Source organism: Prinia subflava, chromosome 5 (genome assembly GCF_021018805.1).
Source record: "Prinia subflava isolate CZ2003 ecotype Zambia chromosome 5, Cam_Psub_1.2, whole genome shotgun sequence".
NCBI classification, from domain to species: Eukaryota; Metazoa; Chordata; class Aves; order Passeriformes; family Cisticolidae; genus Prinia; species Prinia subflava.
The window spans coordinates 9,414,965-9,440,448 of record NC_086251.1 but is presented as its reverse complement, the minus strand read 5'-3'; the positions used below and the strand labels follow the sequence as shown (position 1 = coordinate 9,440,448).

The window sequence follows — 25,484 nt, the reverse complement described above, 5'->3', positions numbered from 1 at the left end:
TCAGACAAGGGTTGGAGAGGGGCAGTTTTTCTGGGCTGTTACTGGAGAAGGGGCTGCAAAGTCCCTCAGTTCTACTTCTCAGGCCAGAACAAAGTTGTTACATGGAAATTACATAAAGAAGTTACATGGAAGTTACACAGAAGAAGCTGGGAACCAGTTCGAATGTAGTGATCAAGCAGGGCAATCTTTTGGGAATTAAAACAACGTAATTTAGGCCTCTGACTTCCAGCACGTGCTCAATAAGCAGTTCTGGAATAAGACATTATTTCACTGCCAACTTCTCAAAGAAAGGTATAGAAAACCCTCCATGCTCTCAAAATCTACTAAACAGGCTTAAAATTCACCTCTCCAAGAGGGGGAACACTTCCCTTCTCAAGAACAACCTCATTTAAAGTGTACGTAGGCACTGAGCTCCTGAGTCTTGCCAAAGCCAAGGCATCTCTCTGTATGTTCTGTAGTTCAGCTTTGGGGCATTTCTTGTTCTTCAAAATACAGCATCTGGGGAGTTGGAGCTTTCAGGGGACAGGCAGCAGCTGGGAGGTTTTGTGTCATTAAGTTATAAGGGGTTTAGGTCTTTTTTTCACTTTTTACATATTACTTTTTATGGCTTCACTTGTATCCTTGATGACAAGTTCTCACATTATTAAGCTAAAGAAGTTGGTGTGAACTTTGTACATCAAATATGAGTTGCTGATAAATGTAAAAAACACCCATTTGTAGTGAATATTGTTTGTGTTTGATTTGATGCTGTCAGTTGTGTTGTACACTTTTCATTTCATGCTGTACTCAATGTTGGAAGAGTCCAGGGGCTCAAATGGCAGCAGATCTCCCAGATACAGGCCAGAACTTGACTTTCTTTCTGTGCTCAGAGACGCTTTATCATAAAAGAGTACTTGGACCGGTCTTCCCCTACAAGTGTTTTGCATTTATTTCTTTGCAGGAATCTCAGTGGTGCTCTCACACACAGCATTCCCTCAGCACTGGTTTTTCTTTGGCTTCTCCTTTCTAAGGAGGAGTGGGTTGCAGGAGAGATACTGAGGAGAGATACTGAGAAGTCTCCATTTGTGGAGATATTTAAAATCTGCCTGGACATGGCCCGTCCTGGTCAGCTTGCTCAGCTGCCCTGCGGGTGCAGGAGGCTTTGATAGGTGATCTTAAGAGTCCCTTTGGATCTCAGCTGTCCCACAAATCTGAGAAAAGTACAGCTTAGCAGACATTCACCATTTCAGTTCATGGAGGTAGAGATACAGCCAGGTTTTAAACGGCATCCACATCAAAACAGAATTTTGCCCCTAATTTCACTGAAGTGGGATGTGCAAAAGTGCTGGGTCTTAATTCAGTAATACATTGTCACCATTTATTTCTCCTGGCTACAAAAGGATATTTTCCAGCTTATACAGTTATATGGAAACTAAAATTTTAGAGAACTACATTTTGAACTGATACAGTGGTCTAGGTGGGACTTTCTAGTAGGGACCAGATTGACTGCTAGGTATATAAAACTATTAATTTATCAGAAAATACTGAATATCTGTCATGTTTTCTTTTTAGAAGATAACCTAACAAAAGAATGGCCACTTCATGCACAGATTTATCTTGAGGACATGTCCTGGAATGAAGGTATGAGTGCCTTGCTGCTGGTTCCTCATGCTTTTCATTGTCCTGGTAATTTTTTTCTGCATCTTGCACCATTGTTGTCTTACTCTAAGTGCTGTTTTTTCTGTATTTCCTGGGACAAAGCTATTTTGCTCTCTGAGATTACCTGGATTAGAATTCAACTTTCTATTACATTTGTTTTCCATTCCATCTACATCACTTCTCTCTACCTTCACTTGCAGTACCACTTTTCACCCAGCTCATATAATTGAGAGTATATGGATTTTTCCCATGTCTCTTGTGCATCTTCTTGCTCTTTCCATGATGGTAGAGAGTGCCTGTGTTTCTTTTTTCATCTGCCACTGTTACTTCCCACTTGTCTATTGCTCTGGCTTTTCTTGTTTAATTGCTTTTGGAATAAATGGCTGCTTTTTATTTTATGTTTTTTACTTTTTTTTTAAGTTGTGAGGGGAAAAATCCTATTTTTCTTTCTTCTGTTTTGGTTCCTGGGTTAGCCGCCTGTTTTGGAAGCATCCTTGACCTGTCACATGTATGACTAACACCACTCAGTTTTTTCTTTTAGTATCATCCATTTCATAGATGTGCACCTTGTTATTACTGGGGGTTTCTTTTGAAGAGACTCCACTGGCCATGGTTGTTCAGTGTAAGAATTCCTCAATCACCGAAATATTTTGAGATTATTTTTTGAGCTACAAATGGTAGCACAGCTATTGATATTTACAACCCAGCAATGGGAGGTTATTTGTTACTAAGAGCAGCTTTGTGAAGAACATTCCAAATAAATTCTTGATTCTTCTCCAGCACTAAAGGCGTTTTTGTTTTCTTTTTTGGCAGATGAACAGCTCTATACTCTGTCCTGTCGATGTGGTGGGAATTACAGCATCTTCAAGAATGAAACCAAAGACGTGTCTTTGGTTTGTTGTGACACATGTTCACTTGTTATCGAGATCCTGCAATGATTGTTTCAATGAAGCACATTAAGTGTTACAAACTTTTCAGAAGACTGGACAAACAAGGGACAGCATCTGCTTAAGAAATGTACATTAAAGAAAAGGAGAGCACTACAAGAACAAGTTCATTCAGGCTTAAAAATGACAAGTGCCCCTTTGCTCACACAGCTCTGCAAACAGGAGGCTTGGATTTTCCTTCTGCAGCTGAAGAGCTCATTATTAAACACCTCCAACCCAGAACACGAGTTCTGTACAACTGGAATGTATCTCCTGATCTAAAGGTTTCTTCCCCAGCAAACAGAGTAGCTTCTTTCAAATTCAGTCTGAAGCAGCTCTACCTTGGGCCCTTCCTCTTAGGTTAAATCCTTTTAACAGCTCAGATGACAAAATTCAATCAGGAGGCACAGATGCGAGAATGCTTTGAAGATAATGAAGAGCAAGGTTCAGCAGTGGGAAACAGGAACATTTTCTGTTAATAAGCTAAATATTTAAGTTCATGAAATCCTCTCAGAGACTGGAGCCTAGAAGGAGAGGCAGAGGCTGGCAGCTGGAGGCAGCTGGGTGTCCCAGGCTGAGGAGCAGGGCTGGTGGCTGTGCCCTGCCCTGTGACAGTAACATCACCTGGGCAGCCTGGAGCAGGAGCACATGTTGAGCTGGGCTCTCCTGGAGCAAACGGAGTCAGCATTCCTGAGAGGAAAGCTAAGGAGGGAGCTGTGCTCTGACCCCACTGGGCAGGCAGAGGGAAACCCCACAGCACTCCTGGCAGTGAGCAGCAGATCTGGAACCCCGCTGGTTCTGTGTTCCACCTGCTGAAGTAGGGAGAGCCAGGGGATGGCTCTGGCTGTGTGACAACTCAGTAAGTGCACTGTGCCTTTTCCAACCTTCTTCAATCTCAGTGCTAACCTTGGCTTGGAACAAAACCCCAGAACCTTCCCATAAATCCAGGCACTCGCTGTGGCTCGCCAGAGGAAGCAGAGCAAGAGGCACATCACTTTTGTTGGTGACATAAGTGTATCATTCCCAATATGAAGTTAGGTGTAATCTCAGAAAGAGACATTTTTGTCAAGTAATATTTGTGTTTATTCTAAACAAAAATAGTTCCATTCATTTTAGAAAATACTATGAAAACTGTCAATAGTAACTTAAGTCTTTTAATCATCAAGAAATCTGTGGCCATTGGGGCTTGCACGTAGAAATCCAAAGTCATTCAGAGGCCATATCTGTAAAATAAAGCACAGTTACAAGAGATTTAAATCACAATTCAAAGTTCAGTATTTTCATTTGTTATTGTAATTGTTTCATAAACAGCATAATGTTTTCTCTCTTTGGTAAAGAACTTTGCTCACTGATGTGCTTCTCTTACTAGAAGTAATAAATACTGTATATTACAGTGAATCATTCCATAGTGTGAACTTACAATTTATACAGGGCATGCTTTGCTGTGAAGAGCCTCACAAATTCCATTGCTGTTTTTTACTGTTCCAAATAAACATGTTCCTAATGTTTAGAGTGCCTTCCCAATTCAGTGTTTTCTAGCTTGTAAAGCTCTTCATGACTTTAAAGACAAGATATGTGATTTTTGGTCCATCTAGGAGAAAAAATGTACCAGGCACATGGATCTCCCCGTGGTGAGGTGTACATTTGTATTTTCAGGATGAGCCTTTAAACTGCAAATACCAAACCTTGGAAAAAAAGATGTACTGGCTACAGGTAAACTTAGACAAAGAGGAATGAAGGGGTGGCGTGCCTGCCACCATCCGGGGCTCTGGACTGAGAGGTCCTCTGAGTGAGAAGGGGACAGTTATTCACAAAAGAGCACAACTCATCACCCAGTTCAGGTGTCAGAGAATGATGCTGACCAATAAACAAATCTTCTCTCCAGCAATTAGCTGCATAGCTGTTCATGTACTGAATGCTCCCAGGAGTATGTTGCTCTGCACAGTCATTAATTACACGTAGGATGGTCTCAGATGCAAAAAAATAGTAATAGGAAAGCAAGTTCATTCATTTACTCATTGTCCTTTGTCTCCCTTGAATGTCTGTGTCTCTTGGTAAGATGTTCTCTCAGAGATGGCACAAGGGGCATGCCAGGAAGAAGGGAAAGATGATGCTGAAGAATCAGTGCTCGCTGTGAAATAAAAATTTCACAGCCCCTGCCTAAGATGAAGCGGCCTAGACAGAGAAAGGTGGGGCACTACCTTGTTCCCAAAGCATGTCAGTATTTTGTTTATCTCACTTACTTTTCCTTAGAATTTGGTCTTAAGGTATAAGAACAGCAACTCTGAGTTCATGAAGCAGCCACAGCACAGAAGGAGCCTTCTGTGTGTGGAGTGAAAGAGTAATTGTCTCATTTAGAAGAGGAAGCACAGGCAAAGGTACAGTTACTTCTACCCCTATGATTTGTCCCCAGCACCAAAGGCCGTGACAGAAGGGGCTGAGGCAGCTGAGGACAGGCATGGCAGGAGCAGCAGCAGCTCACTCCTGGCTGGAGCTGTGCACTGCTCCAGGTCCTGTCAGGGCCCTGGCAGCACTGGTGCCCATCACCTGCGTGGGGCCCTCAGGAAGGCAGAGGATGAATCATGCTCAGGGCCTCAAGTTCTGTGCACCAGAAAAAGGCTCTTGCACAAGATCTTAGAAAATACTCCTGGTTCTGGCGTGTGCAGTTAGGGAGCAGCACGGGGAACAGCTGCTGATACTCAGAACCACAGAGGTGATGTCTGGTCTCTGTGCTGATCAGCCGGTGAGCTATTATAAGTTCCACACAAAAATACACAAAAAAGCCAAAAACAGAAGGGTATTTGTGATGTTGGTTAGCAGCAAAGCTGCAGAATTCAAGGCTGTCCAGAGGGCCTGTGCTGGCTGCAGGCTGGGTGTCAAGTCTTTGTTTGGCCTTCAAGGCAAACAGAAGTAAAAGGAAAGAAAAATATCACATATAACAAATCTAAGCTGATCTCAGTAAAGGCCTGGAGAAGGAAGTTCTTTAGTTCGTTCACTGCAGCACAAATCTCTTTCAGGCAACTCAAATCACACCTATTGCAACTTGACTTTCTTTCAGTGAAAGTAATCAAATTAGCTTTAAATGTTGCTTTGACAATGCAGTTTGAAATTTGTCACAGTAATCTTAGTGGAAGAGTTAGAATGAAAATGGTGTTTTATCTAGTCTGCATGCAGGGAGAACCTGAGAAACAATACTGGTGGTTGGAAAGAGATGGAAACCCCTCCTCTGTGAAACAAAGACGTGCCACTCTGTCGTAATTCCCGAGTGCTTTAAAGTTCTGACAGAAGTTGACTGTGACTTGCTCATTCAGACTGGCTCTTCCAATTAGCAGCTCTTTGCCCTCTTTGCTTTGGCCTACATAGATAGATTTGATCTGATGGACGGGGCATAAATGGGGCTAACTAGCTCTTTTGAAGATACACCACAGGTCTAGTTCTGACATGGAGCCTAAATCCAGGGAATGCACAGGATATCCTGCCTAGGACAGGATGAGGCATGAGTTCTCTCAAAGTGGGATTCCCAGTGCTTTTACTGAATTTGCAGCTGCTTTGATTTCAGCAGCCTTTTGTGGAATGACCTTGTGTTTGGAGTGGCCGGAGATACGGTGGCATGGAGGAAAAGGAGCAGACAGAATCACATGTTGATATTTCTGTAAGGGTTAAAAACTGCTGCACCAACACTGACTGAGAACCATCAGTCTAAACTTCAGATAAACACTCATGTTTTGCCAAGAACAGGGTGGCTAAACAAATTCAGCCAGCTAGGTTGGCTAAGCTCACTCTCTTCTTTTGAAATCTGTGACTTCCAAATTATATTTGGGGGTTTTTGTATCTGTTCCTGAAAAAGTAACTTAGCACTGCAAGGCACTGTTACATCTGCTTCTCCAAAATCCACCGTCAGATAAAGCCACAAAAGCTTCCATTCTGAAGGCAGTAAAAACTGTTGGATGAAAGAGAAGCCGAAGCTGCAGCAGGCTGCATTGAAAGGACACAGAGGTGTCCTGGCCAGTGGTCAGTGGTCAGTGGTCAGCCACCCCTGTGCAGTCTGGCTCTGCTGCCTTCCACTGCAGTGGGCAGCAGCAACACACAGGAGCAACATCACTGTATGCTCTTGTGACTTATCATAACCTAACTATAAACACCCATTTGAAGAACAAACTCATTTTTGCTTTTGTTAGGCACCACATACTTAAATCTCATGAAAACTTGAATAATCACTACTCTATGCCACTGTCATTAAGCAACTGCTGTAAAATCTGGTTAAATTATTTTGATTAAGTATCAAGTGATTGCATAATATCTTTTTTAACAGACAATGCTCTAGCATCCTAAATTAGTGCTTCAATATGAACTATCTGAGTGTTTCACTCATTTTACAGAGTTTACTTAGGGATCAGTCCTGTCAGTCACTTCATTAAGGTCTTTCAAACACCTTCCTTGTTGCAGCACAAGCTGGACACAAAATCTATTGCTGTGGAGAGATAGATACTGTGACTAATTCTGGCTGTCCATACACATGGGTTCTTGATATATCCAGTATTTGCTAACAGTCTCCTTAAAGAAGAAAAAAGCAGTTTCTCTGTACCTGTGCATCAGTTTGGAGAAATGCTATTTTCAGTCGCATTATTACTGCCACATTTTCATTTAGAGGAGTGCCAGCAGATTAGCATCCTTTGTCTCTTAGCAGTCAATAATCCAAGCTAAAAGTTGGGTCATAAAAATAGCCCTGTTGGGAATCAGCATTTTCCCCTCTGGTGTCCAGGGTAAGGCAGACAGCAGGAGAAGGGGCAGAGCCCCGAGTGAACACCGGGGAAGAACTCAGAGCAAATGTGAGCCAGGAGCAAGAGGTCACCCAAATTTTGCAGTAGGGCTGAGGGGGCCGTGTTGTCTGAGGTTTAGAAAGCAATTACTGATTGTGCTCAAGAGCTGCAAGGTTGTTTTGGTTTTTTTTTTTTCTTTGAGAAGTCCCAAACTGTGTTCATAAATACTGTAAATTAAGGATATAAGGCTTTGTTAAGTTGGAATGATCTAATCTTCCTTGTGTAATACAGGTGTGCTAAATTACGGGTTTGTGGATGTGTTGAAGTATATGGAGAGAACCTTTTTAATTGTTCTGAATGCACAACTTTAAATCCAGTTTTCTAAAAGCAGGTGCATAAGTGTGTCATACACACTCCCCTGTTTCTTAGATTAAACTTTTAATGGAGAGGAAATTGTGTTACGTTTCTTCTTTCTGGTGAAAAGAGTAAATTAGTAATGCAGATTATATGAAAAAATAATTTAGTGTGAAATAAAGCTGTAGAATTGTTGAAGCAGAAGAAGAAAGAATCATGATGGTTTATACAGTACAATATTCATTCAAAACTTTTTTTTTAGTTTAAAAAGCAGCAAGGCCAGGCTACATGTCCAAAGTATGTGTGCAAGTCCTGGAAAGAGAATATTTTCTTCCTTTTTGCTTTTTGGACCACAGAACTACAACAGTGAAAAACCATTTTTGCAGAGAGACAAAGATCAAAGTAAGGATGGAATGTACATCTGTGCAGTAGGGTGTATGTGTGTACATTTGTGGTTTTATCATGTTTGGATTTGCTTGCAAAATAATTCATTCAATTTTCATAGCAGTGACTGCTCAGTGCTGCTCCAAAGTCCTCCCTCCAAAAACCCTGTCATTGTTGATTTATCCTTTTACAGCAGGTGGTGGAGTGTTCACGCTTTCCTTTACATTTGCTTTGGCCAGACAGTTGGGGAGGCAAGTTTCAATGCCTGCCTAACACCCACGCATTAAAAATGTATTAATGCAACTATTTTTAGATAGTATAAATAGACATACCTTAAGCCAAATGCGCCCTCTTATCAGCCCATAAGGAACAGGTCCATAGTACCTGGAATCTGTAGAATTCCTGAGATTATCACCTTCTAACCAAACATGTCCTTTAGGCACCTATGATTAAGCAAGATTGAAATGTAAAAAGAAACCAGAACAGAATGGTGTTAAGCACAGTTTGCCTTACAGTGCTTTTCCTGATTTCTGTGCTCTTTATTTCAGGACTGTGTAATGAACTAAATTTTCTCGAGTCTAGTAAGACCCACTGTCAGATTTAGAGGGATGAGAAGGAGTGCTCCAAAGTATCTGTTCTATCATGTGCTCAAAAACCAATGGTTTGCAACAAAAAATCCAAAATGAAGATGTAAGAGGTTAGACCAATGTGACAGGGTCATTAATTTAATAGACTTCAAAAGAGGTCATTAGGATGTTGACTGAAAATCTGCCCTCCTGTCGCAGTAACAGCATGAACAGGGCAGCCACACACTCATCAACATCCTGGGGCCAGCACCAAGGCTAGACCTGTTAGTAGATTCATGATGAACTAACTGGTAATTGATTGTGACATCAATTACGAATAATCTCATCATTTTATCGGAGTAGGCTTGTCAAAGTTCTAATTAAGATCACAGTTCATTCTATGTGCAGGCAGAATCCACAACACATTATATTGCAATAATGATGATCACAAAACAGCAAATCCCTTTTTATAATTTGAAAATTAATGATGGTGACCTTATACTATATGACAAAGACCTTTCATTGCCCATATATATTATGCATTAACTATATTACATACCACAGATTCATGGCATTCACTGGCTGACTCAATGACAAAATGAGAAATAGCAACATGGCTGTAATTGTTACCTAAATGAGAGTATGAAGCTTTCATACGTGAAAAAGTTGCTCCTACAAGTCTTAAACTAAGATATCTGCTTGGAACATACAATAGTATTTTGTAATGTTTTCTTAAAAACATTTCAGATACGATAACTCTTGTTATTGAAATAACCTCTTTCAAGTTACCAAATAAAATACTTAATATACATTTCTAATTGGGTTTTGTTTCTAAAATTTTAAACCAGGCTGAAAATTTAAATGAAACAACATATTCTCAATCTAGAGAATATTTAAGATGGACTTTAAAGTAACATACTTTTTTCCAAAACCAAATATTGTACTTGAAACATTGCTATGACCACAGTTCAGAGGGAAAAAATACTAAAACTAACTAACTAACTAACTAAACTATTTCAAATGAAACTCAAAGTAGCGTGAATGTTTTAGAATTGAGCCATGCAGAGTCTCAACACAGTAGTCTACATAAGAGAGAGTTCATGGGTAACAGATTAAACAAAGTGAAATACCACTCTAAAGGCTGGTTGTAAACCAGTAAGAACAAATCCAGGTCCGCATTAGAAGAAATTGCAATTGGTACTTGTAGGTATCTGGCCAGGTAACACTCCCTGGGAATTTGGTCTTTAACCTGAGGCTCCTGCTTAGCCGTGCTCCCAGGTGCCTGTGACCGGGCCAGGATCCAGGGCTGGCACACTCCTGCCCGAGCCCCTTTGCGAGCCGTGGGGAATGTGTTAGCTGTGGACTGAGACACCACAGGTCGCCTTTGGCAGTGGCAGAATGAAACACTCACTGCAGAAAGCGTCTGTGAGTCCATCCATCCCTCCCAGCCAGCCCCTGCATTCGTGTGGCACCCAGGAAAGATGCTGTAAGTGTGTCAGAGGACACAAAGCCTGCCCTCAGCATTTTAGAAACCACACGTGACCAGCAATGTCTAAGCCCTTTTGAAACCCGCTGGTACCATCTCCTTCCACAGGCTCTGGTATAAAGGCATGCCACCTCCTTTGTTTTTAACTGATCCACTGCTTCAGCCAAGCTCCTCTACTGCTTGTTCTCCCAGTCCTTCCAGACAGGAATTTCCTTTTCAGCTGTCTGTCACCTTTGTTGTTTGGTAGGCTGATCAGATTCCTGGCACATGCATGGAAGCGCTTCCTCTGTGAAGGCCAGCTAGTTCCAGCTAGATGACTTTGGCCCTCCTCATACCCAAGCAGCTTTGCAAACAAAAAAACCAACCAGAAGTCAATTTATACATTTTAAAAAGCTTCTCTCTGGAGTCAAACAACCTGTGTAGAATATACATCTTGTGTTTTTGATAGGTCACTGTTCGAGCATGTGCTGTCACTGCTGTTTTCCTCAAAGATTCCATGGAACACAGCCTGTTTAGGATGTTAGTTGGATATTCGTGTTCACTTAGTTCAGTGGACCCACCCAGAGCACTCCCTGTGTCCACAGCTCACATGTGTGAGTTTGTTTCTCACGTGCAAATAACAGCACGAGGCAGCATCCTGACTTTTGTGGTGCAAACTCCCCTGTCCAACATCTACTGGAGTAACGAGTCAGACATGAAACTGCTGTCACTGTGACAGACTCCCTCAGCAACACACAAACAGGATAAGCTGGAATTGCTATGAAAGGAAGAATTTTTTCCTTAAATATAGAAAGTAAACCCACACTAACATGTTGCTGCAAAAGCATCACTTCTTGCAAGGTGCTCCTGTTTCCCTGCCAGCTCCCCTTGTGCCATTCTGGTTCCTCACTTCTCCCAATTCACAGGCAGAATGTGATGCTCATCTTTTACTGTGTAAAATTAAGGACCACTCATAACTCAAGAATATCCAAAAACTTTCTAGAACATTTCCCATTTTTCTACCAAGCTCCAAAATCACAAATAAATAAATGAATTTATTTTGCCTGCAATGGCATAAAACTACTTCCAGTACTAGGAATAGTTATTTGTCTAGACAGGATGTTTACACTTTGCATTCCAGGTAGAACATTTGCAGTAATATAAACCCCTTTGGAATAAAGACCAGTGCCAGAATCTTTCAAAGCTCTATGCATCAAGCCATGTCTACACCACATCACTGATCTACTGATTTCAGAGGGATTGCTCACAGGGAATAGTTCATTTGGAGTATCAGCCTTTGCACAGCCAGGACTCAATCTGAAGCTCTGCAAAGCTCGGCAAGCACACTAGCTGGGAATAATATTCACCAAAGGAAAAAAATTAACTGTTTAAGACCTGTATTTTTAGTAAGAATGTATTAATTGCACATCAGTGGACTGCTGCTGCCAAAAAACCCAAGGCAAAGGGAAAGTTGTGTGACAGCTCACAGCGCTGCATTTTGATATCTACAGGCAATGGACCTCTTAGACAAAGTTAACTGTGTCCAAGTAGTACCACTGAAATCACAGTTCCCACTACACAGAGGGACAGTGACTGCAAACCCACCCTGATGAGGGGTGAAAGCCCTACACATAGGCCAGAACTAAAGATGGGAAAGTCTCACACGCCCAGCAGCTGAATTTTCACAGAACAAGTGGGACTCCTGCAGAACCAGCAATTCCTCAGCAGTGCAGGTTGCTGTGAAACACTGCCTCTGACTGTCTGCAGGCAAATCCCTCTGCCTCAGCAACCCCTGTGCCTCAGTTCTGTGCAGATTAGCCGAGGATTTACTTCCAAGGGGTGGCAGTTCTCAGGCAGAACTGGCTATCTGCAGTGCAGCTTAACTGTGTGAGAATGAAAGACACCCATCAGACACAACCCTGCTCCCTCCCCAGGCTCTAGACTAGAAGAACAGGACTATCCTTGGGAACAACTGAGCTTGAAGAAGTAGTTTATTCTCTTTCACCCCAAATAAGCATCTTTCACTGCCACAAATTGGCAAAATTTGCAGAGCTGTTGAAATTGACTCAGTGGTGCAGTTAAAGTGGCAAAACTGAAGTACAGAGCAGGTATCTGATGCATATTCATCAGCATAAAACATTAATTTACTTAAAGGGGGGGAACCATCAAATAATTATATTATTTTAGTCTCTTTTCATGATGCCGAACTTTTTTCTTTGATTACTCAATTACCTTCAAACCCAAGAGATAAGAACCCTGTGCTGCATTAACCAACATATTAGGAAATGAATGTATTGCAAATAAAGATAACAGACTAAATTACCTGCCTCAAAAATACCCCAAACCCAAGTAAATGAAAACAGGCTTCTGTGGTTTGGGGTTTTTGTTTTGAGAGAGCTTTTGCTAGTGATTTTAGGGGACTTACAAACACAAATGTCTTGCAATCTCAAAAAACATCAGCATGTACAATCAGCTGAGAGTAGATGTTTGAACTTTTGTAAGGTCACAGGTATTCACATCACCTCCAGCAATATCAAAGTTTCAAACTTAAGAAGAACTTTAAATCATTCCCATCTTTTCTTTTCAGTTCAGAGGCTTCCTTCTTGAGCTATGATAAGAACTAATCTCAGTGCTGGACAAAAGAATAAAGTCTGCAAGTTCTCATCTCTCCCTACTAAGGTCTATTTAAGTGCCTCCTACTTTGGTACAAGCAACAAATGTAATTGCTTCATGGCCTGCGGGTGTTCATTTAACAAAAGAAGCTTTTGTGAATAAACCACAGGTGTTACCTTTCTTGATTAAAGTGAAATATGATGAAAGATTCTACAATATCAAATGACAAATTTACTAAATACTGATTAAATTGCCTTATTTAAGTAAATTGCATCTAGTTAGGATAAAATATACACCATAGAAATGCAGGAGTTTGTTTTATCACTCTATACTTAAAGTCTCACATAACTACCCCTTAATCCTTTATTTATTAATTCAGAACCAAGATTGAATAATGCTTAACAAATACTTTTTTTAATGATCCAGCTGCTCCAGGCACTGTTTCTGTCGGTTTATCATAAATGTTGTTCATATTAAGGCTGCCATCTGTATAAAACCCAGCCACATTAATTAGCTCAAGATTTTTAGAATCAGGCTAAGCATTTGTATTTACTTTTTTCTCCTGAAAAAGCTATGAAATGGTAGCAACCACACTGGAACTTAAACAGTATAGCAGTTGTTAAATCAACATCTTCTGTGTATCCTTAAAAGGCTGAATTACCTGGAATTTTATATTTCTTAATATAACAGAATGAATTTACCTTAAATTTATAGGCACTTCCAAAGAATTTAGCATTTTCCCTCTACTCGCTGAACACTTTAAGCTGCTCATGAATAAGACATAATGGACTTGACCTAGTTTGTTTAAATGCACATATTAAAAAGAAGACATTATGATGTTGGTCCAGGTTGTTATTAGAGAGGATGACAGTGAAACACTAATGTGTTTTTATACAGAAATCAAATTCATTGTGATTACTTATTTATATTATGAATTCATTCTCTGTACTAAGACATTTGTAATTTTAATAGAAGATTTATAAAAAGGTTAGCTATGAAGACCTAAGTTTTGAAATTAAATATTAACCAATATTAAAATCACATACTTAAATTAAAATCACACTACAGTGTTAGCTCACATACCACAGGGGAACTAAGGAATATTAACTTAGGCTTGAATTTCTAAGACATTTTTCTCCACCCTGCAAGCACACCAGTTGGATGTTGTTCTGTAACAAAAACGTGGGTAAACAGTTACGGTGACTTGTCAGAGCACTCATTGGTTATTTCAATGTTTGGGGTTACACCATTGCTGCTCCTTCTAAACTTTGTGTAATGTAGAAGCAATGACTGCTGTTCTCAGCTTGACTAACTGGAACTTAAAACGTTTGATCACTACATTCACGGCTTAATAGGAGAGGTTTTCACATCAGACATGTCTATGCCAGTCAAATGAGAAGAATATCTGATTCCTCTCATTATCACTTTTTACCTGTTCCAAAAGTTTTCAACTGTGTTAAATAATTCAAACACTTGCATGCTTTGTTTACTGCTGTAAATATTTAATGCTGAGAACTAGATCATATTGTTAAATACACAGATCTCAATCAGCTGGAAAAGCTATATATCTGATTTCTAAAATTTCTACCTGCAGCCCTAAATTTAAATGATTAGTCATCTTTTCTTTTCTAAAACTATTATCAATTAAAATTAAAACTAACTGGTTCATGTTCTTAGGCCAAAACCTTCAGACTCAAATGTCCTATCTACATTTAGGAACTCCTGAACAAAAATTCAGAATCTGTCTGTGATTCATCAGTCCAGATTCTTACTAGCCTTAGATTTACAGAAAAGGAGTGTTTTAGAAGAAAATATTGATTACAAATCCATCAAAGATTACTTAACAATTTGCAGAGACCTTTCTGACAGGGATAGTTAAGAAGGGTTTGGTTTTCTTCTCCATATAACAGATGATGTCACAGGGTCACCCAAAAGTGTTAAGTAGGAGAACAAAAAACGCTGTGGGTGCAGACCCCAACTGGAACTTACTGGTTCTAACACAGAACCCGTCACCATCACTGGTGTGCCCTGTGCTCACTGATCTGCAGTTCAGCCTGGGAGAGCAGTGGCTGATAAATAATTTCATCAGAATTAAGAAATCTTGTCTGCCAGCTCCATCAGGAGTCACTAGAATCTCTCCTGCACAGCTGGTACAGTCAGACTAAAACTTATGCTCAAAAGCTTTAGTTGAGTCCCAAGTAGTTGGTTTCATCATCCTGAGCAGATTCCTAAAAGTCATCACTGAACTTTGAGCAGAGGAATAACAGAATCATAAAATGCAGCTACTTCTATATTCTTGAAGTATCACCAACCAAAACTGCAAAGGCACCAAGACCAAGCCACTTGAGCAGAAGAAACCCTGGAAATATTGTGAATTAGACTGATAAAATCCTATGTATTTATTTTCCCTTGAACAATACAGTTTTGACGAATCAGAATTTTGATTTAAAATGACTTTCAGAAAATTCAAGGCAAGCATGAGTCATGGACTCTCTATACTGGGATATAGAGCCATCTCCAAACCAACAAATATGCCAAATTAGCTCTCCTCTCCCACCACACATTCAGCACAGCTGCTGGTTAGAATTATGGCATGACTTTCTCTCAACTTCTACTACACTTAGAGCTAAGGAGGAGCAAGACAATACCTTACTCGTTTTCCGTATCAGCAACTCCTGAAACTTACTCAGTAAAGTACTAAACCATGAGTGTAAACATAAGAGCAAAGGAAAAAGAAGTGGTGTTTTAATTAGGTTTATTTTTAATTGTCATTTAGGTTATTTTAAAGAGACCATCTAACAGCACTGAGTGCTGTGAAATATCAAACCACTTTTCAGTGTCGTGCACGGTGTATCCAGAACCTGTAGAACTGGGCAGTGTTGTTTGCCTTGACATTATGTTATTCTTAGTGCCCACATCATATTCTTACTGCATTTGCCAAGAACTGTTTAAGAGTTAACAGCCCTGTGCAAACACAGTGAGGTGCATTATCTGAACTCTGTTAGCTCTGGAGCTCCCACAGGATGAGGAGATGCCATCTCCGCAGCCAGGCTCACTTTAGCACAAGGCAAACACGCTCCCCCATCAGCCAGGCTGGCAGCATTAGTGGGAGCTGTGATTGATCACCAGCACGGTGTTGCTGAGATATGGGTTTGTATCTCAGCTTTTTATCACTGGGACTTGCAAAAGGCAGTTCCTTATTTACAGACTCTGCCTCTATGAAGTGACATTATTAGGGACTACTTTTGTTTAAGTGCCATGAAGGCTCAGCATATTGGTGGTTTATGACATACAAGCTGTTTGATTCTGATGGTTTACCCCTCACTTTTTCACACTGTAAATAGGACCTGCAGCACAAGAACATATGGTACGTAAAGAAATTAAAGCTAAAGTAAATGGCATTAAAACAAATTCAAACAGAGCAATAGGATACTCAATGTGAATTATAAACCTGTATTAAGACTTCTTTAAACAGGAAATAAAAGCCTAAATATGAAAATAACCCTTCAGCTTTTTTTTAAGGACCATTTCAGGGGTTTACTGTGATTAGTTTCCTTACTAATCCTCATTATTTGCATCAATATAGTTAAATGAATAAAATAGGATGTCTTTTAATAAGTGAAACTAGTTCTGAATACAACATTAGTTGTTTACCTTTTTAACTTCTATGTGCATACCACATTGCCTCTGATACAGAAAAAATACATTCTGCATTCTTAAATGCTTATTATCAGCAAATACACTTGTTTCTATTTACAAATGTACATTTAGCACAAAAACAAGGAAAAGCCCTGCAAACCTAATGCTCACATTCCATACCAGATATGAACAAAAAGGAAAACCACCTTTTCCTAACTTTGTAATACTATAGCAGCTAACTCAAAAAAGGAATTTCATTATACCTTCATGTAAACAGGAAGATTTTCCTAATTACTGTTCTACAGCTAAACTCCAATCTTATGTACTTAAATTGTAATTTCAGCACATGCCTTATTTCTACTGCTCAGTTTTGTATGTGGCATTAGTTCCATCAGCCTGTAATCCAACAATTCCATCAAAGACAGTTTTTTTATACAGCTTTACACTTAGTGCACTCTGACAAAAATAATCTTCTCTTATGATGTATTCCTTCAGTTAAATACAGCAGGAAGAGTATTTTAACTGCCACTGCTGTAGTGCATTTCTACTCAACTACAATACCTCTTTTCAGAACAACTTATTCACCTTATGTATGATTTTTTTTTGTTTCTTTTCATTATAGCTTGGAAGGTTGGTTTGTTGTATTAAGATTTTTTTTAATCTACAAGGTATCTCCTTGATTGTTTGCAGCAATAATGCATCTCATCTGTGTAATTTTACAGAGGAAATTGTAAAGAGTTCTTCTTTTTCCTATCTACACATAAAGGCATCCTGAGAAGTATATTCATGAACGAACCAGCCCCTCACACAGGATCTAGTTCTAGCATTCTCTTAGGCTCAAGGGTAAGAATTGTGTGTGACAATGCTTCTAAGCACAAAAATCCCTGACTTAAATCCTGTAATATATGCCAACACTACCACTGGCACAGTCAATACAGACTAAGAACAATTCCTACGAACGTGACTCTGAGGATTCTCCTTTTAGGGCAAATCTAAAGCAGGTGCTTACAGGTAATTTCATCCTCAGCTGCATGAAGTACATTGTATTGCCATTACTCTGCCATCTCCAGGATCTGGCTAACTCAGAAAACCTATCCACTACTTGGCAGCCACCAGCACAGACTGAAGCAGGGGTCTGAGCTGCCTAATTTGGCAATATTGCTGGCATCTGATATTCCTGTTTACTGTGTAAGTCTGCAAACATGACAGGAACTCCCCAAAACAGGAGACAAGCCCTCAAGGAAGGCTGAGCAGCTTGTTATAATAAAGACAAAGGCTGCTGTCTGACCTTACACACACCATTCACACACCACTCAGATTTCCTGCTTGGGAAAAAGCAGTCAGTAGCCAAATATAAAGTGCAAAACTCATGACACTTTCCAGGCTGTGCTCACTTAAGGAGTGGTACCTTCCCCTGGCACAGACTCCCCCTAGCAGCACTCCTGGCTGTTTGGAATCACAGCCTAGGCCTTTCCTCAGTTTGCACAATCATTTCTTCAAAAACCCTCCTCAGGCAAGTATCAACAAAACAGCCAGATCTCTGCACATCTGCTGCCATTATTTGCTGTGAGGAATTCTGTGTTTGAGTTAAAAGTGCACAGCACAGTGATTCACTAAAATAAGGAATCTGATTAGGCAATTGCCTAAACATTAACATGTATGTTTCCCCTCCCCAACAATTTACTTAGTGAATAGCCCAGCCTCAGTTACGAACATAAAGTACAGATATCCATGTTGAGAATTTAGTCTTCTGTAAAGGAAGTGGCTCCTGAACAGATGGAAAGACCTACCTCTTTACCAAGCACTAAAGGTAGAAGGAAAACAGGTATCAGGCACAAAAGCATTTCCATTTAGATAATTTCTCCTCCTAGATACAATTTATGATGTCAGAATTACAAAAGCTTGTCACTTTGATGTATTTCCACACATTAGCCTTTATGAAAACAGGAAATGGACTCTGCATTCCTCATCCACTCTTTCTCCTCATATTTTGCATTAAAACTGCAGACAAGAAATCCTGCACTAGGGCAGAAATTGTTCTGCTGTTTTGAATATTCACTTGGTCACTTCAGTGCTTCCAGAAGAGCTGACATCCTGTTTTAAGTACAAATCTTTCCTGAACGTCCTTTACAAGACTAAGAAAAGTGAGGAACAAGATGCTCAGAGAAATTCAGTTTGTGTCTTCTGTCAGTGTACACAGAATTCAGTTTTCCTCTCAGGTTGGTCTCCTCTGGGAAATGTGTATTCCATCACAATTACGAGCTCCACCAGAGCTAGAGGATTCCTTCAAATTATTAAGAATGGTGGGTTTGTGTTCTTTGGGGTTTTTGGTAGGTTTTTGCTCGGTTAAATGGTTAACACAATTTGATTTGTGGAAAAACGAAATGTTCTGTCCTCCCCTTCAAAATGTAACATAGAAAGAGTTCCTTTATGCCCACAAGTGACTGAAGTCCAAGAACAGCAGTGGCACTGGCATTACACCAGAAGTGCAGGTCAGAGACAGGTGCCCAAGTTGTCCTGCCTCACCACTGGAGTGCAAGGAACAAATTCAAACCCTCAGAGCAGGGTATGACTCATACCTTTACTTTCTGGTGCTAAACAAAATGTTGACAAGAACTTTTGCTTTTAGTAAAGACAAACTCCACTTCAGCTGCTTAATACAAATGAAGCAATGGTACCCAGAGGCTCCCTGGTGAAGGTGGCTGGCTTTAGGGAAGCTGAACTCTTACAGGATTTATGTGTCACACATTGTAGCTGCCTGTAAGGAGTGTTCCATAAAATTCTCCACTTTCACAGCACAGGACTTTGGCCACGTGCTCATTCTTCCTATTCTGAGGATGAAGTGGATATGAAAGGGCAAAATCACAGCTTTGTTTAAAGATTCAAAACACCTGGGAATATCTGATGGCTCCACAAGGTGCTGAGTAGCAGCAACACTCAAACACACTTCTGGGACAAGAAAAACCCTGCATTTTTCTGTGATCATGACTCCTGAGGATTTTTCTAATGACAGCCTAAAAAGAAGTTACTAAGAACATTCTGTCACAGGTCTTCCCAAACTTCTGTGAAGTCTATCTGCATAAGGACAAATGAACATTGAGATTATTTTTCCCTTTTCATTGCATCACCTGACCTTTTGGCCAAGTTAGGAAAATTTCTACTTTTTCAATCATACTGAGGAACAATAAAATACTGCTACATTGAAATAGAGATACACTAAAGTATAATTTTGAAAGTAAAATTTGCAACGCTATTGCAGAGTCAAATACTAATTTCTTAGTGTTTAAAATACAGGAAGTTTTGCCTGACCACCAAGCACCTGCATCTGTCATCTGTACTGCACTTTATACAGAGAATTTCAGTATTCTTCCATTCTTACTGTGCATATTCAAGAATAATGATTTATTAATGTCATAATTTATGATTTATTATGATCCTCAAATATTGCAAATCCTTTACAGACGACCAGGCCTACTTAAGTAATCATTAATTTACATAATAAGAAACTCTAATACTTACATAGCTGTGACTCTTAAGGAAATCTGAAGGGTTGCTTGTGCAGACTTTATCCCCTTCCAAGCCAATTACTCTTTTACAGATATTTGATTTGGGGTCATTTGGGCTTTTCACAATTACAATATCTCCTCTGAGAGGAAAAAACAGAAACAAAAACAAACAGAAGAACTCTAATTACAAACTATTTGGCTGAGTACATGAGCATCCATGTGTCTACTCCAAAAATATTCACACATATTAAAGACAGTCCACTGTGCTGAAAATTCTTGTGTACAATTTTGCTTTCTTCAGTTTTAGTCACGTATAATTTCACAGAGTTTTAAAAGTGGAATGAATTTTTGTTATTTAGATCATTCAAGAAACATTTAAGACTACATCCTGAGACCAGTAATACCCATAGTTGGTTTTCAATACCAAACTGCTTAGTGAAGAAGTTACATTCACTCAGTCGACTCACTTAGGGGGAGAAAAAAAGGGATTTTTTTCCTATTTTTGGATAAGCTGTGAAAGTGACAATAGACTAAATCCAAACTGAATTTTGACAAGTTGTTCATTGGGCTGTTTGTGCTGGTAACTTTAACATCCTTCAGAGACAATGAAAAATTACAAGTTAGAAGCAGAAAAATACACAAAAAATAAAGGACAGAATGTGGTTATTGACAAGCCCTGGCAAAGAGAATGTCAGATCTGGTCTCAGCAGAGGAGCGTACTTTCGAATGCAATAAAAGTGGCGGCTGAGGTTCTCCGAAAACACAATATCAGAGTTTTGAATGGTTGGTTCCATTGAAGGTCCAGAACACTGTAAATTAAAAATAAAGGAGAAAGAATTACTATTTCAAACTACTTTTATCTAATATAAACTTATATTCAAATTACATACTAATAAATTAGAAAAGGTGTAATGCGGAGAACTAAAAAGGAGCTCCTCCAAGGAACGTGTGATGCATTTAAAAGCTGAGAAGAGCCTCCAGAGCACCTCTAACTCTGTTACAGCTCCACATTTTGTTGGGATTGGTCCTGAACTCCACTAGGTCCTAGACCCTTATGTCTTCCTTTCAGCATTGCATCTCCAAGAAATTTTTAGGAGAAGTGCTCAAAGTCCTACCAGCTTACCCCTTTCTCTTCTCTGTGACACAGGATCATCACAGAAGCTGCAAGAGCAGCTCACAGTCCAACTCCCCCGTGCCCAGCAGCAGTATCTGCCAGGTTAAGGACCTGGGGAGGAGGGGCAGGGAGCATAAAACACCCAAGAATTGGTCAGAGTGTGAAACAAAGGAATTTCCTATCGGGACTCCAGTCTTTCTTAAAGGATGGACTCTTTGCAAAAGGCTTAATCAGAGTTTCCCATTTACTTCAGTGATGCCCCAAGCAATATCACATTCACAAAACATGAATGCCTAAAGTACAAATAACTTTCATAAAGGCTGGACCTGCTTCCATAAATTGGGTTGAATGCTTCAAAGAAAATATGAAACCTGAAATATGGGCATCATCACATAGAAAATTTCAGCATTACAGTTTTATCTCCTTTTAAATGTCATGAAAATAAAGAGTTACCACAACAATTCCTCCAAGGTACTCAAAGGCACAGTGTGCTATGCAGCCATATTGCACCGTGTACCCCAGAAATCGGAAGGTTTTTCCTAGGGCATTGCGAAGCATCCTACAGTGGTACAGTGGTGCTCAGCTGGTTCTACAGCAAAACAGAAGAGGATCATTCATTGGAGAACAATCAATCTAATATTTACAAACATATCTTTTGTGTGTAACAGATGGACAAGATTAAAAAACCCAACAGTGTAATGCAACCAAGAAATAATCAGGTAGACCTGAAGAGGTGGATACAGAAATGAGGCATCAGATCTTTCTGTTCTCAGCTGCAGCACAGTGCCCTAACTTCTGCAGCACATTAGCCTGTAAACATTTTCTGACACCCCCCTTCCCCAAATATTCAAGTCCAACTCTGATGAGGAGATCCAATTCCTGCAATGCTAATCTAAACAAAATGTCTCCTTACCACAATTTGACTGTTGCACTTAAGGAAGTGGAAAACACACACTGAAGTAATTGAAGCAAGTTCTACATTCTGCAAGAAATCTGTTCCCCTTAAACTCAGTGTTGCCTTAAACCACTGCAAGATTTCCCTCTTTTACTAAGATGGGTCAATACAGGTTGCTAAGCAAATACAGTATGTTGAAAAGAAAAAAGAAAAATGCTGTGTAAAATACACCCACTTCAAAATGAAATAAAGACATCTACATTTCATTGCATTTCACTGATTAAAGACAGGAATTTAAAAGTTCATAGCTTTACTTTCACAACTCTCACTGGATACATTCAAAAGACAACCATTATTAGGAGCAAATATACTCAACCAAGTTCATTTCCTTGTTCCAAAAAAGACATACTTTTTTATTTACATAAACGTCTCTGGACTAGTGCAGCCTAAACCAAGCTGTGATTCATCATTCGTTAAGAACATCTGACCATTTTCACAGCAATGACCCAAAATACAATGGAAAAATCTTGAATTGTGTCATTGGCAGACGCAGTGCAGGACACACTGCAGGAACTGAAACAGCTCCCCTGGAAGGGGAATGCCCTTTCAGCGGAATTCATTCTGGTGAGGCAAAGAAGTGGTTGGCTCTTCTCAGTTCAGTGCACCATGAAAAGCACCAACCAGTGCCTGACTCTTAGGGCCAGACACACTGTGAGCCCAGAAATGCAGCACAGGTGATAAAAGGAAGGTGGAGGCACAGCAGATTAATTCAATCTGCAGAACTACTGGGAATGCATGACCACAACTACGTTTTGAGAGAAGTCCATCATCAATCCCTCTTAACAGCACCTGCTTGAAAGGCAGCCTCACATTGCTTCTCACTTCAGGGAGGAAGAAAAATCCTGCACAAGCAGCCTCTATTTTTGCTCCATGCTATTCAGAAACCTTATATTAACATACTAAGATAGTATTTAGGCACCTGTGGGTACTGCAGATAAAAAAGCATTTACAAATAATACATTACAATGCCCAGAGTACACAGATCAAATTGGGACAAATAAACAGTAACAACATTAAGAGAATGTGCAGACCTCCCATGCCAACAGCTGTCAGGTTGTAACTAAAATATTTTTTTTGTGAAACTCCAAACAACTGCTATATGTCTCAGAAAATAAGTTTCAAAGTGATTGCAAGCAATTTCCTTTTGGATTTTGGATGACATAAACCTAGGGATAGTTACCCTGGACATGTGTTTCTCTGTGATGCTTGTGAATAGATTTGGGAGCTATTCAGGGAAACCCAGGGCTCAGAGTGAGCTTTGCCTGCTGCTAGAACTGCCACGGTAAAAAACTAACCACAAGGACAGGACATCAGTGAAGAGCTCTCAAATTTTGTTCCCAGTTCTCTTAAAATAAATTCTTAACTCCTCAGACACAGATTTCACCAATCTTCATTCATAAATATAGTACAAAGGATTTTTTAAACGCTCAAGCTTATCAGATTTTATGATAATAATCAAAAAATTCCCAGCTTTATATAAAAGCTTTTGACTACTACCCAAGAAAGTTAATTTCCAGTGAAGGCATATACACTTGGATTATACAGCCTGACCCTGGCAAGGCACCTCCTGAGGAAGGGAGGGTGTTTTAAATGTTGACCTTCATCTTTAGACATCTAATATTCATTCCAAATAACTAAACTCCTAAAAGTTTCCATGTAGTTTGAAGGAACAGCTTCTAGTTAATAAGAGTTGTAGCAAGAGTAAGTCCAGTAAAAAAAAACACCTGAACAAACTAGTTTATTTTAAAAAACCACACAGAAATAACTAACTCGAGCATCATTAAAATATAATTGTATTCCCTGAGAACTTCATATCAGTACATTTTTGAAACAATGTCATATTGTTGATCATAAGAAAGTAAACAGCTGAACAGTTTTCCACATCACACAGTTTTAATACAAAGTATTATCAGCAGGCAACTCCACCAGATCGAACATAAGACCATTAAGCACAATAAAACAAATTATTTAAGTCACAGGCCCCTTGAAAACTTAATGGCTCTGTAGTATAAACATCCTTAGTGCAGAACTAATGGCCTGAAACTTGTTGTAATTACTTCCAGGTACTATCTACCATCATGTGGCAGGTAGCTGAAAAATTTATGGGGAAATTGACATTGGTTTAAAAACGTCACACATCCACATATATCACAGAGAACACAATTTGGTTATTTTACCACAACTGTAGAGTTTACCCCCCAAGGCAAATAAAATGCAAAATGTAATTACTATTATCTTCTGTTCCCTTTTCCTTCCATAGCCTATGCTTTCATCACTCGGTTTTTTGTTTGTTTGTTTATAAAATTAATCACAGCTAGCAGGGTAGAAATCACTTTGAGCCTCATGAATGACATCCAAGAGATGGGAAAGGATTAGTTCTCAGTTGCTGCCAGTTATAGCGCCAGGTGGCTTTTTCTGCAGTGAAGGTGTTACCGATAATCCCATTACATTGGTACTAAATCTTGCAGACATCAAAATTATCACCAAGGTTCCTTTTCATCCCATCCTTTCCAAATGACTGGAAGTCGCTTCACCTGAAAGAAGTCAAATCCACATGCAGCTGCTGTTTTAGCAGCCAGCAGACTCCCTGAGAATGCCAATTGCGATCCAATTTCGCTGTGCTGGTGGCCCCCTATTCCCTGTCCAATAATACATCTGTTAAAAAATCCTACAGCTACAAATCAAGTTTAATCCTACCAGGGACCTCATGTTGGTCTTGTCTTCCAAAAAGGCAGCAGGTTTTGCCGTCTATCTCTGCCAGTGTCTGGGGAATACTCTTTAAATCCCAGCTCTACTTAGAAGAATAAGCTAAGGATCACAAAACATGACCTCAAAAACCCTGATATGACTATATTCTGACCCAGAGGCATTCATTCTAGGTGAAGATTAGAACTTTGCATAATAAGATTACACAGCAAGTGAATGATATCAAGGGACTATCCATATGCAGCCGCCTGGTTTTCTATAGACAGCCTGTGCTCTGCAATATGCAGTGCAGACGAAACAGAGCTTGGGCTTTCTAGCTGAAATAAAATAGATTCACATAAATTAGTTGGCCATTTCCAGATTCCTAAATCCCCTATTACATCTTTTATTGACAGCTCCTGTGAGGATAGCACAAATGGTATTCTCTTTGTACTCTTTGCTTCTGTAACACTCACACTCTGAGGGAAATGTGCATACGTTGTCTAGAAATTAACATCTTGTTTGCTGTAATCCTGGATTACAATTAGCTGTGTACATAATAAAATTAGAAAACCAATGAGCTGATTTATCATTTCCAGAAAACCAATGGCATTGTGTAAGACCATTTAAGATATGGCCCTGAATTTTTAAATACAGGAAAATCAAAGCTGCAGCCACTGAAAGTGTGACTAAACAAATCATTGGACTTGGCACAAAATAGATTTTTCACTTTCATAAAAAAATTTCCGGTTACATTTGCTTTATTTAATGTTTCGCAAGCCTGGAATTTCATTGAATATGTAGTGAGAGATTATCAGTTTTTCCTTCCATATGAGAAACTCTTCTCCTAACATTCTCCACTTCTAACCAGACACCTTT

At 39.6% G+C, this 25,484-nt stretch overlaps 2 protein-coding genes across 3 annotated transcripts in view; one reads left to right on the top strand and one right to left on the bottom strand.

Moving 5' to 3' along the window:
* DNAJC24 (DnaJ heat shock protein family (Hsp40) member C24) overlaps window positions 1-7,777 on the top strand; it is a 38,744-nt gene extending 30,967 nt beyond the window's left edge. For both annotated transcript variants that reach the window (XM_063397974.1, XM_063397975.1), the window contains exons 4-5: window positions 1,552-1,620; window positions 2,452-7,777. In XM_063397974.1, the coding sequence (XP_063254044.1) occupies window positions 1,552-1,620; window positions 2,452-2,576 (194 nt within the window). In that variant the 3' untranslated portion in view covers window positions 2,577-7,777. The remainder of the gene's footprint in view (window positions 1-1,551; window positions 1,621-2,451) is intronic.
* The window catches only part of IMMP1L (inner mitochondrial membrane peptidase subunit 1), a 31,100-nt gene continuing 9,265 nt past the window's right edge, over window positions 3,650-25,484 (bottom strand). Inside the window, exons 2-6 of the mRNA XM_063397972.1 lie at window positions 21,419-21,554; window positions 20,572-20,660; window positions 19,865-19,991; window positions 8,395-8,505; window positions 3,650-3,787 (exon numbers count right to left, since the gene is read on the bottom strand). Coding sequence (XP_063254042.1) covers window positions 3,719-3,787; window positions 8,395-8,505; window positions 19,865-19,991; window positions 20,572-20,660; window positions 21,419-21,523 — 501 coding nt within the window. The 5' untranslated portion in view covers window positions 21,524-21,554 and the 3' untranslated portion in view covers window positions 3,650-3,718. The remainder of the gene's footprint in view (window positions 3,788-8,394; window positions 8,506-19,864; window positions 19,992-20,571; window positions 20,661-21,418; window positions 21,555-25,484) is intronic.